This window comes from Oryctolagus cuniculus, chromosome 18 (assembly GCF_051225735.1).
Source record: "Oryctolagus cuniculus isolate XC-2025 breed Fujian yellow rabbit chromosome 18, ASM5122573v1, whole genome shotgun sequence".
Taxonomy (NCBI): domain Eukaryota; kingdom Metazoa; phylum Chordata; class Mammalia; order Lagomorpha; family Leporidae; genus Oryctolagus; species Oryctolagus cuniculus.
The window spans coordinates 10,587,372-10,599,871 of NC_142884.1; the positions used below are offsets into that span (position 1 = coordinate 10,587,372).

The 12,500-nt window shown below is 45.5% G+C and overlaps 1 protein-coding gene and 1 long non-coding RNA gene across 2 annotated transcripts; one reads left to right on the forward strand and one right to left on the reverse strand.

The window, feature by feature from the left end:
• The first annotated feature begins 430 nt into the window (after positions 1-430).
• On the forward strand, positions 431-9,816 carry LOC149120767 (uncharacterized). The gene is made up of 3 exons (XR_016224569.1): positions 431-826; positions 8,856-8,916; positions 9,345-9,816. It is a non-coding gene; the product is annotated as an uncharacterized LOC149120767 (long non-coding RNA).
• ORYCUNV1R1665 (vomeronasal 1 receptor oryCunV1R1665) lies at positions 7,742-8,689 on the reverse strand. The gene has a single exon (NM_001167356.1). The coding sequence runs from the start codon at positions 8,642-8,644 to the stop codon at positions 7,742-7,744; it is 903 nt and encodes a 300-aa protein (NP_001160828.2). The 5' UTR covers positions 8,645-8,689.
• Positions 9,817-12,500: the final 2,684 nt, after the last annotated feature.

Below are 12,500 nucleotides of genomic sequence, written 5' to 3' on the forward strand. Positions count from 1 at the left end.
CCTAGTGCACAGGCACTCCTGTGCGGGGCACCCTGTGGCCAGCGTTCAGGAGCAGGGTGCACGGGTCTCCGTCGGCACTGCATGGCCCCGGTGCCACTCCAGCGTCTGCTCACGGTGGGCGTCTGACACACAGAGACCCCTGCTGCAGAGTCAGGCTCCGTGCTACACTTAGTCCCTTCAACCACGTTGTGAGCTGCATCCTGCTCTGACTCCCGTTCTGCAGAGCTCAACACGGAAGCGCAGAGGGGGCAAGCGGCCTGCCCCAGGTCACACAGCGGGGACAAGGCGGGGTGCGCATCCGGACTCGGGCCCCTCCCTGACAAGGCCCAGCTGAGCCTTCTACCTGCTCAGCTCTGCTCTCAGGGAACAAACACCTGCACCTGCCCTGCTCAGCGCACAGAGTGCACGGGCAGCAGAGGGCAGCAGAGAGCCCCGCCCGAGCAACAGGCACAGGCAGGAGCCCAGGGAGCTGCGACCCTCCCCAGGGCGCTGCAGGTAGGAACCAGACAAGGGCTGACTCCCCCGCGGAGGGCAGCGACCGGGCTCCGGCTCCTCGCTCCCCTCTGGGCCTCAAGGCTCCCTTCTGTAAGACGAAGTCAAGACCAGAATCCACCGCCACTGGCTCCAATGCAGTAGGCACACTGCAGAGTCCGCGGGCCAGCCGGCCACCCTGCCTAGGGGCTACAGCTCCGCTGGGGGCACAACCGTGGGACGGCCTGGCTCCCAGCCCCAGCCTCCAGCGCGTCGGTTTCCCAGGCCCCGGGTGCCTGTGGCAGGTGCATGAGCAGAAGGGGCCCCCGTCGCGTTCCTGGTCACTTGCTGATGGGTAGGTCCTGCTGGCGTTTGTCCGGAAAGATCTTTGTGTCTCCTTGGCTTCTGAAAGCCGGTTTTGTGGGTGCCTTATTCTTGGGAGTGGATTTTTGTTCCCCTGTCCCATTGCTTCCCGGCCAGCCAGGCTCTGCCAAGCAGTGCACCGTGGATTATTCTGGAAGCTCTCGTAGTTGCTTGCTGCTTTTCTCCTGCTGCTTTAAGGATCCTCCTCGGCGATGCCCTGGGAGAGTTTGTGTCGCTCCCCCTCTTCATGGAGGAACGACACAGGACCCTGCGCTGTTCTTTTGTCTGCTCGGCCCTCCCCAGGTTTGCTGCTGGTTCTTCCCAGGTTGGCTACCGACCCTTCCACCTCCGTGGAAGGGCAGTTCCCCCTAGCCACTTTCCCCACTTCCGCAGGGGAGCGGCACACCGCCGGCCGGCTCTCTCGGGGGCTGCACAGGTGTTCCTTCAGATAGATGTTCCCCGGTGCATATTGTCTCTCTCCTCCTTTATAGTCCTCTTCCACCAATCCCAACTCTGCTACCCACACGCCAAGTACACTGCTCTCCTCCAATCAGGAGCAAGTCCTACAGTTTATTGGTTGAACTGGAGGCAGCTGTGTAGAAGCTGTTTTCTCCTCTCCCAGCGCCATATTGTGGGAGAGCAGATGCATAGAATAAGTCTTAATTCCAATAACTTAGTCTAGTCCGGGTTGCTCCCCACAGTTTGTTTCCAGTACATTCTGGGGTAGACTTTTTTGGGCTTGACCTTCAACTCCTGGATTTTCACATCTCTTTCCAGCTGTGGCAGTGTTCTGCGATTGCTTCTTCGAACGAGCCTTGTACTCATTTGTCTTCTTCTGCCCCCTCTGAATTCTCATTTATTCCTGTATGTCCACTTTTGATAATCTTAAGCTCCATGAACTCTTTGATTTTTTAAACTGTTTCAAACTTTCTAGATTTCTCTTATGAATTTCTTTTTTTTAAGAGAGAAAGGGGAGGGAGGGCGTTTAGGAGGGAGGAGAAGGGTAGAAAGGAGGAAGAGAATATCATTATAGTCAGAATTCCAAAAATTATCTTACATTTACTTATTTGAAAGATATAGTGGGCAGAGAGAGAGAGAGAGAGATTTTCCATGTGCTGGTTCACTCCCCAAATGGCTGCTACAGCTCGGATTGGGCCAGGCAGATGCCAGGAGCTGGGAGCTCTGACCTGGTCTTCCACATGGATGGTAGAGGCCGTGCTTCCCTGCTTAGCCAGGGGCATCAGCAAGATGCAGGATCAGAAGTGGAGCTGCCAAGACTCCAACCAGCACTCTGAGGAGGGACGCTGGCACTGCAATGGTGGCTGAGCCCATTGTGCCACAGCATCAGCTCCGATTTCTCTGATAAATTTCTGTATGGTTCCTCTTGGTTTCTGAAGTTCACTGTGCTCCTTTGAGACAAATATTTAATCAGCATTATCTCAAAGATCACATTTCCATCCCATTGGGGTCGGTCGTCTGTATGTTATTTTGTCCTTTTGATGTGATCACAATCTCCTGGATGGTCTTCGTGCTCACAGACACGTGTCAGTGTGTGTGCATCACAAAATAAGCCACTTACTCCAGGCTGACTGACGTGATGGCACAGGGTGGAGGCAGCTGCATGTCGTGGTTCAGGATGCGCATTATTAGATCAGCCAGTATAAAATGAGCTATGGGCACCACCCAAGATGAAAATAAATCCACGGCACTGTGAACCAGTCATCCAACTTGGGGTTTACACCCCGAGGAGGTGAAATGTCTGTGTCAGAAGCAAACAGTGCCATGTTACTGCATCGCTATTCACAAAAGCCAGACGCCAAGGTAGGGAACCACTCCAAGCCTCCACCCATGGATGAATGAATTTTTTTTAATGTGGCCAATGTGCACTGCAGGATATTATTCAATGATGACAAAGAATGAGACAGGAAGACGTTGAGTGAAACAAGATAGAGACATAAAAACGCCACACAATTTCTCCCGTAGGTGAAACCTGAAAACGCGGATCTCAGGTTAGAACAGAATGACATGGTGATTACTGTGGCCAAGGGAGGGAGGCAGGGGGAGGCGGGGTGACAGGTCCCAAAACCCCAGCAGAGGGAGTCCCAGGATTAGTGAGAGGTAAATCAGTATACAAATCATTTTTATTTGCATATTCCAGCACAAAATCATTTTAAAAAGTTAAAAATTTACACCAGTTAAATAACATGAATATATGATTAGCCTCAAAATTATATATGATAAAATATATAAAATTTCTAATTGTAAATGTTGGTATAAATTAATCTAAATGTGACTGAAACCTAAAATAAAAATGTGAGGGCCAGCATTGTAGCACAGCAGGGTATGGTGCTGCCAGCATCCCATGTAAGTGCTGGATGGATTCTAGGCTGCTTCACCTCTGACCTGCTCACTGCTAATGCACCTGTGAAACATTAGAGGATACTGAAAGTACTTGGGTCTTACGACCCACACGGGAGACCTGAATAGAGTCCCAGGGTCCTGACTTTGCCCTGGACTAGCCCTGGCCATGGTGGCCATATGGGGGAGGGAGCCAGTGGATGGAAGATCTCTCTCTGTGTGTCTCTCCTTAACTCTGTCATATAAAATAAATCTTTTAAAATAAAAATATGTACCCATTAATTTGAAATAAAGGGTTATTTTTAAATGGAATGCTGCTGAGAAAATAACAATAGAATATACAAGGAACTAATAAAATAAAATTAGAAGCACATTATCTCCAATGTAGATAGATAATATCCATTTAGGTATTGAGAAAAAAGAGGAGAGTTTAACGGAAAAGTAAACATTCAGTAGACTTGGGAATGAGAGATCTGGAGAGCTTCACAGATACTCAGTATAAAAGAAAAAGTTGGGACAGCGCCATGGGTCACTAGGCTAATCCTCCACCTGCGGAACCAGCATCCAGGTTTTAGTCCCAGTCGGGGTGTGAGATTCTGTCCCAGTTGCTCCTCTTCCAGTCCAGCTCTCTACTGTGGCTCAGGAAGGCAGTGGAGAGTGGCCCAAGTGTTTGGGCCCTGCACCTGCATGGGAGACAAGAAGGAAGCACCTGGCTCCTGGCTTCTGATCAGCGCAGTGCACCGGCTGTAGCGGCCATTTGGGGGATGAACCAAGAAGGAAGACCTTTCTCTCTGTCTCTCCCTCTCTCTCACTGTCTAACTCTTTCTGTCAAAAAAAAAAAGAAAGAAAGAAAGAAACAGTTGAATAACAAGTAATCAATGTGATTTTTAAACTACTATCAAACATAGTGAATTCTTCTTTCATGTTTCTAAAAAGCTTACAGAATCATCTGAATATTGCAAAAACTATTCCAGAAACTTAAAACACAGGAGGCTCTCAAAGAAACATGATGAAGGACTAAACAAAGTGTGTCAATGACAATAATAGAAATAAAATGTGTAAAACAGCTCTTCCTGATCCTAGTTGCAAATATCCAAAGTGTTTGCAAAATAAATCTAAGCTTTGAATTTTGCCCTGATTTTTCCATTTGTGTAGAGACCAACATGTATTCTGAACCTGCTTGAGCTAAATTCAGATTCTGCCAAATTGGGGGTGAAACAAGTGAAGAGATTCCAGCACAATCATTTAGGAATCAATTTTCAGGGATTTTGTGGGGACAGAGCAAGAAGTCTGCAGACCACCCCATAGGACTTGGTTCACTCGTCATCTGTTGCCCATGGAAAAAGTGCAGAAAACATTTCAAAGGAAACGGATAACCTTTGCTTCTCCCAAGGCCCCCAAAGGAGTGGCATAAGAAGTTATATATTTTTAGCATATAAATATAGGAAGCTTCAGGCATGAAGGTTTCTGTGTAGAGATAAGCCCCCTGTGTGTGTGTGTGTGTGTGTGTGTGTGTTTGTGTCACATACCGCCTGTGACCCCTGAAATGTCATTGTGATGCCCTACCCTCAAATGTGATGGTGCTGGGAGATGCGACTGTCACATAATTACAGTCAAAGGAGGCCATGAGGATGGGTCTTGACCCGTTAGGGTTGTTCTTGTGATAAGAGGAAGGGAGACCAGTGTGCCTCTGTCTCCATGCACACACACCCGGGAAAGGCCATGTGAGGGTACAGCAAGAGGACCACCTTCCCCAACCCAGATGAGAGCCCTGCCAGGGTACGGCCGTGCTGGCGCCCTCATCTCAGACGCGGAGCCTCCAGACGCGGGAGGAAATGAATTTCTGCTCTTTGGAGTCCACAATATTTTCTCAAAATGGCAGCCTGATTAGACTATGTGCTCGGGAACAGACGCATTGAGGAAAACTAGTGACCAAGGCAGCCTGTGCCTGTCAGCTTTGCGTTGTAAGTCCCGGTAGAGTTTCTTCACTGCTTTTGTTATCCAAGTAGAGAAAACCGGGCACACATCAAACATGGAGACACACAGGTCTCACCCCGAGGCCTCTGCAGGGACTCCCCCGCACAGCCTCCGCATTAGGCTCCCTCTATGACGTCATTTCTCTGCGTCCTCAGGGTGGTGCTTCCTGAGAGGATCACTGCGGAGCGCCGCGCGCAGACCCGGAAGTGCGATTCACCTCTGAGCTCCCAGTGGCAGGTGGGGGCGGGGGCACCCTCAGAACTCCCAGCAGCCACCGCTGGCGCAGGGTGCGAGGGGAGCAGTTGCAGGACCACGTGGGAGGAGTCGCGTGGTCCGCTTCACAGAGACACAGGAAGGATGGACAAGAGAGGAGGAGCAGACAAGGGCAGTGAGGGCTTGTTAGTCCTGAGCAGGCACCGCGGGCTGGTGACGGGGCAGGTGTGAGGGGCTCAAGGCAGCCGCACTCGTCGGCTTCCTGACGTGGGAGCTGCTGTGTGCGTGTCCACTAGGACACCTGTGGAACTGGACCAGTTGCTGAGTATTTCTGGGACTTTCAAAAACAAGATTCAGAAAATACTGTTGAGCAAAAGCACGTCCAACAGTGCAACCTGAGATGATTTGGAAATTCAAGGAAAAGAAAACGTCAAACTACTGATCAAGGAAATGAAGCCATGACAGAGAGAGGGGCAGAGGAGGAGGAAGAGAGCTGACCAGGAAGCAGCCACACCTGCCTGACCTGAGGGAGAGCAGGGACCTGGAGGAGGCCAGCCTGCCACCAAGGACCGGAACAGAACCGGAGCTGATGGTCTCTGATGGGTTTCCAAACCTCACCTATCTGACACAGCAGGCTAAAGGACAATTTTTTAAAAGCTCATGGACAAAAGTGAGTTTCTCCGTGGGAAGAGCCTCCTTCTGGTGTTCGACATTGTGCTTGAACCACAGAAAGCTGAAGAGAGGAAATGGGAGCTCTTGAGAGATGGGGATGCGACCGTTGGAATCTAGGGGACAGACAAGGTGGAACCCATGAGCCTCGGGGACAAAGAGATGTGCAAGGATTCAGGCTGCAGAGCCCTGTGCGATGTCCCTGAGGACTGGAACTCATCAATGACTTCAGTGGGACACAGGCTGTAAGATTGGGGAAACTGAAAACAAGGAAAAATATTATTGAAGAAAGAGACTTGGTAAGTGAAACACTGCAAGCCAGTGCACCACAGAGCACTGGGAAAGCCTCAGGCCATTGCTGGTGAGTATTGAACTGCAGAGACCCATCTCAGGACAGCACAAGGGACTGGATCCAAATGACAAATATGTCAGCCTGAGAAGGGGAGGGGATCATTGTGGGTAGGTTTATGAAGACGCAGAGACAGCTCTGCGTTTTACTGTACGTTAAGGATTGAACCCCCCAAGACTTCCCATCCTCTTGATCAGCTCTATTTTCATAACATTTTTAATTTTTATTTTTTAAAGATTTATTTACTTGAAAGTCAGAGTTACACAGAGAGAGAAGGAGAGGCAGAGAGAGAGACAGAGAGGTCTTCCATCCACTGGTTCACTCCATAGATGGCTGCAATGGCCGGAGCTGCACAACCCAAAGCCAGGAGCCAGGAGATTCTTCCAGGTCTCCTACATGGGTGCAGGGGCCCAAGGACTTGGGCCATCTTCTACTGCTTTCCCAGGCCATAGCATAGAGCTGGATTGGAAGTGGAGCAGCTGGGACTCGAACCGGTGCCCATATGGGATTGCGGCACTGCAGGTGGCGGCTTTACCTGCTATAGCACAATGTTGGCCATAGCTGTTTATATATATTTTTTTTCCTGCATCACAGACATTCTTTTGGAATCTCATTAGTTCCTGTGTTTTATTGCTTTAGTTCACTGATGCTATCCATCTACATGAGTCCTTCAAATGTATGATTTGAGTATTTTGATGTTTTTGGATGGATTCTTAGGAACAAAAATCTAAGGCAAGCACATGTGTTAATTTTGTATTTTCATTTTTGTTTTTATTAAGATTTATTCTCAGATTTATTTATTTGAAAGAGTTACAGAGAGAGGTAGAGACAGAGAGAGGGGTCATCCATCTGCTGGTTCACTCCCCAGAAGGCCACAATGGCCGGAGCTGCACAGATCCAAAGCCAGGAGCCTCTTCCAGGTCTCCCACATGGGTACATTGGCCCAAGGACTATCCCAGGCCATAGCAGAGAGCTGGATTGGACGAGGAGCAGATGGGACTTGAACCAGCCCCCATATGAGATGCCAGGGCTTTACCCGCTGCACCACAGCACTGGCCCTAACTTGGTATTTTCTCATAGCTGAATTAAAAAGCACAAAACTAGGCAGATACAATTCACCTTAATAATATATAACACTTTATCTTAACCTAAAATACAATAACTTAAATATGTAATCAATGTGAAAATTAATTTGTTCATTTTTATCAAAAAACATTTTAAAATTTGAATGTATGTAAAAAGTAACTCAACTCAAAGTAGCCCGGTTTCCAGTGTCCCATGGTCACATGATTCATTTCCTCATAAAATCTATGTGGAGACCTCTCTGATGAAGGTGTCAGATCAGCCACTGAAAGCTCTCCGAAGAAAGGTCATTTTCATATTTGAAAGGAAGCAGAGTAATTTGGGAATCATTTTGTTATTTTTCATCAGAAAAAAGGGACAGAGTGTCGGGTAGCATGTGGATAAAAATCCACTAATGTTCTCCAATCTTGTATTTTTCTCAGTTCTACAAAGCACAAAAAGGGTCAAAAGGTTGTGTAAAAAATAGAAGAAGACAAAGCAAAATACCAGCAAAAGGATAGTGTGGGTGGCTCTGTTTTCTGGAGACATCTGCCTGGATAGGCTGGAGCTGTGGATGTGCTGGGCTCTCCTGTGGTGACTATAGAGGAGCCCCACCATGTAGAGGCTGGACCAGATCATCAGTGCCACAAACAGGAGATCGTGAATCACCATGGAACTTACAAATGGTCCTGGATAGTGCATGTTCATCTTCTTGCTTTGACAGTATGCATTAACATATCCCTGACCAACCATAGTGAAATTCAATTTGGCTCCCTTGACTCTAATGACCTGGATGTAGATCAGCAGGTTGATGACCCAGAAGAAAAGGAAAGAGGGGAAAATCCAGGTGGACAGTTTAAACTTCAGCCATGCCCATTTAGAATGACTGGGACTGATGGTGATGGCTTGAAATATACTCAGGAGAGAGGTGGTGCAGCTGGAAAGACCCCGGGTAACTCTGTATATGCACAAAAATATTTGACAACCAATATCATCCAAGAAACGTTTGACTCCGAATGATGACATGATTTCTGGCATTGAATGGAAAATAATGTTTAAAATATTGGCCATTGTCAGGTGCATGAAAATCCAGTCTATGGGCTTCTTCAGCTGAGGCTGGGTGAGGAAGGTGTAAATATAGATCGTGAAGATCAGTGAGTTTGCTGTGACACTGGTGGACATCTGAGCTATGAGACAAAAACTATAAATTGTGTCACTTGGAAACAGTATCTCGATGATGTATTCAAAGTTTTAATTAGGTAAGTTTGGTCTCTTTGGAAAAATAGGTTGCACTGTGAAATTATTAAAATATGGTGCCCTGTGGAAGGATATGATGCCTAGCAGCTCAGTTTGGGAGATGGGTGCTGAAATGTTCAAATCTTCTATGTTTCAGATACAAGGGTGGGACTTCCAGGGACTGGATTCCAGGCATCCTTTAAGTTTGGATTGTAGAGGTAGGTGATATGAAGAAGGTAAAATTCAAGTGTTCAAATCCTTCACTCTTATATGGCCACAAGGACCTGTTGGCCTCTGCGAATGAAAAATTTGCATGTAATATTTTCCTCAGAATCCTAGAGTGCTATTAGCTCTAAAACTATGTGTATATTCACCTTTCTGAAGAATAATCCACGTCTACTGCTTGAAATGTAGTGTGTGTGTATGAATTGCTTTTTTAGAATTTACACTGCAGACACAATTATTTCAAATAAAAATTTTTAACATGTTATTTAGACAACTTTAAAATTTCAACAATCACATGTCATGCCAATCAAAAAATAGAATTGGGGTTGGCAAAGGGATGTAGCAGGTAAAGCTGCTGTCTGTGCCTCCGGAATCCCATGTGGGTGTTAGTTCATGTAAAGGTGCTCTACTTCCAATCTAGCTCCCTGCCAATGCACCGAAAAGCAGCAGAAGATGGTCCAAGTACTTGGGCACCTGCACCCATAACGGAGACTCAGAAGAAGCTCCTGGCACCTGGCTTTGCACTGGCCCAGCCATGACTCTTGTGGCCATTTGTGGAATGAAGCAACAGATGGAAGATCTCTCTCTCTCTTGCTCTCTCGCTCTCTTGCTCTCTCACTCTCCAGTGCTGGCATCCCATATGGGTGCCACTTTGAGTCCCAGCAGCTCCACTTCTGATCCAACTCTCTACTATGGCCTGGGAGAGCAGAAGATGGCCCCTGCACTCACATGGGAGACCCAGAAGAAGCTCCTGGCTACTGGCTTTATCAGCTCAGCTCTGGCCATTGAGGCCTTTGGGGAGTGAAGCAGTGGATGGAAGACCGACCTCTCTCTCTCTCTCTCTACCTCTCCCTCTCTCTGTGTGTATCTCGACTTTCAAATAAATAAATACAGATCACTTTAAAAAAGTAAAACTATCATGGTCCATCAAGAGATAACATACATGTTGATGCACAGACTATACTTAGAGCTTTTATATTTCATTTTTTCTGTATATACAAATATCTGTATGTAGATAAGGACAGGCACACATAGAAAGCAAGCAAAAAGAGAGTGACACAGAGATGAAAGTAGAACAAAAATTTCAAAATTCATGCAAAAATTATAAATACAGCAGAGGATAATCTTCAGCCAACCTATTCAAAGAATTAAAAAGTAGCTTAAAATAAGTGGTACCAGAAATAAAAGATGAGACACGGAAACTGATACCACAGAAATACTAAGCAGTATAAAAACCTACTACAGACTAAGATATACAAGAGAAGACCATGAGCTAGAAGTAATGCATCAGTTCCTAAAACATACAACTACCTAGACTGAATCACAAAGAAATATGAGTAGAAGTAATGAATCACTTCCTAAAGACATGCAAACTACCAACATTGAATCACAAATATTAAATCTGGAAGGGAATTTCTTTATATTCTTAGAATTGTATCTATGAATTATGTTGAAAATGCTAAAAATTTATTAAAACATTTTAAATAAAAAATATTAAATCTGAACAGAAGAAAATGCATAAGATTGGCAGTCTATCACAGGGGAAAAGGTACCCTTAATTAACTACTGTTGGTGGAATGTAAGTTAGGTAAAGCCACTATGGAAGACAGTATAGATACCTCAGAAACATGAATATAGTCCTGCCATATGACTCAGCCATCCCACTCCTGTTAATTTACCCAAGCACAATTAAATTAGCATATGAAAGAGCTATCAGTACCCCCATGCTTATTGCAGCTCAGTTCACAATAGCAACGAAATGGAATCAACTTAATTGCCTGTAAACTACAGAATGGATAAAGAAATTGTGAGAGATGAACACCATGGAATACACAGCAGTTAAAATATTGAAATCCAGTCATTTGTGACAACAGGGATGAAGCTGGAAAACATCATATTTAGTGAAATAAGCCAGTCCCAAAGGGACAAATACCGTAAGTTCTCCCTGACCTGTGTGATAACTAATAGGGCACCTAAAAGGCAACCTGTAGAAGTGAAATGGACACCTTGAAAAGCAATGACTTGAGCAGCCCATACCTTCACTGTTGAGGAACAGTTTTGTTTTTTGTATTTTCATTTTTATCCTTTTCATTCATTTTATCTTATTTTATCTTATTTTCCTTACCCTTTTTTTCCTTCATACTAATTGATGAACTCTTTACTTAACATAGAGTTAACCATATATGTATGAAGTTAATTGAATATAGATCTTAGTTAGAAATAAGAATAAGAGACAGAGTGGAAGAGGGTCAGAAGTGTGGGTGTGTGATGGAATGAGAAGGCCATGCCAAGGTGGCCGCTGGCAAGCAAGCATCAGTTACTTAGGAATTGCTTTGAATCCCACCTGGCAACGGAGGCTGCCTGGCAACAGGCTGTGTTTGGATGGCTTTGAATCCCACCTGGCAATGGAACCTGCCTGTCAACAGGCTGTGACTGGATGGATTTGAAACCCACATAGCAAATGGAGCCTGCCTGGCAACAGGCAGTGATTGGATGGCTTTGGAAACTGCCTGTCAACAGGCTGTGATTAGTTGGGGCATAGACTGCCCCTTGACCAGATTGGCTGGTCTTGGCTATATAAGATGTTGTACCATCTGAAATAATCGAGTCTGCAGGCTGCTTGCCTCAATCCCACTTTCACCTGACTCCCGGGGTATGTGTGGTGACTCCGTGCCTCTTGCCCCCACCACGCTCCTGCTCTCAGAAATGAATCCACTGCAACATTGTTGAGAAATCACATGCAACATGGGTGAAAGGATGGGCATGGAGGGAAGAATCACTGTGACCTTAAAGTTGTAATTGTGAAAAGTATGAAGTTTGTAACTGTAAAGATGTATAGTTCTGCATACATTCCTATGGACCTACTTCTAAGGGTAGGTAGAGAAAGGTAGACCTTTCTCTCTGTCTCTCTCTCTCACTGTCCACTCTGCCTGTCAAAAAAAACAAAAACAAAAACAAAAACAAAAAAACAGAATACCTAAAAGGCAATCTGTAGAAGAAAAAATGGACACCTTGAGAAGCAATGACTTGAGCAGCCCATACCTTCACTGTTGAGGAACAGTTTTGTTTTATGTATTTTTCATTTTTCTCCTTTTCATTCATTTTATCTTATTTTCCTTACCCCTTTTTTCCTTCATACTAATTGGTGAACTCTTTACTTAACATAGTTAACCACATATGTATAAAATTAATTGAATATAGATCTTAGTTAAAAATAAGAGTCAGAATAAAAGAGGGAAATGAAAGTGGGTTGGCAGTGTGAGTGAGATGGTGGGCACAGAGGGAAGAATCACTGTGACCCTAAAGTCGTAATTGTGAAAAGTATGAAGTTTGTACCTGTAAGCTGTATAGTTCTGCATACATTCCTATGGACCTACTTCTAAGGGTACAGGTTAAAAACTTGCCATGGGACCTTAAATCCCCTTAAGCCCACTGGTAAAAATACATTATAAGTGTTAAAGTGAGCATATGCATAGGATTAAGTGTTAAAGTGATCATATAAGTAGGATAAGTCTTTGGTAATAATAATAGGCAGAATTAAAAGAGAGTGGATGCTCCAACATAGGAAGCAGTCCAT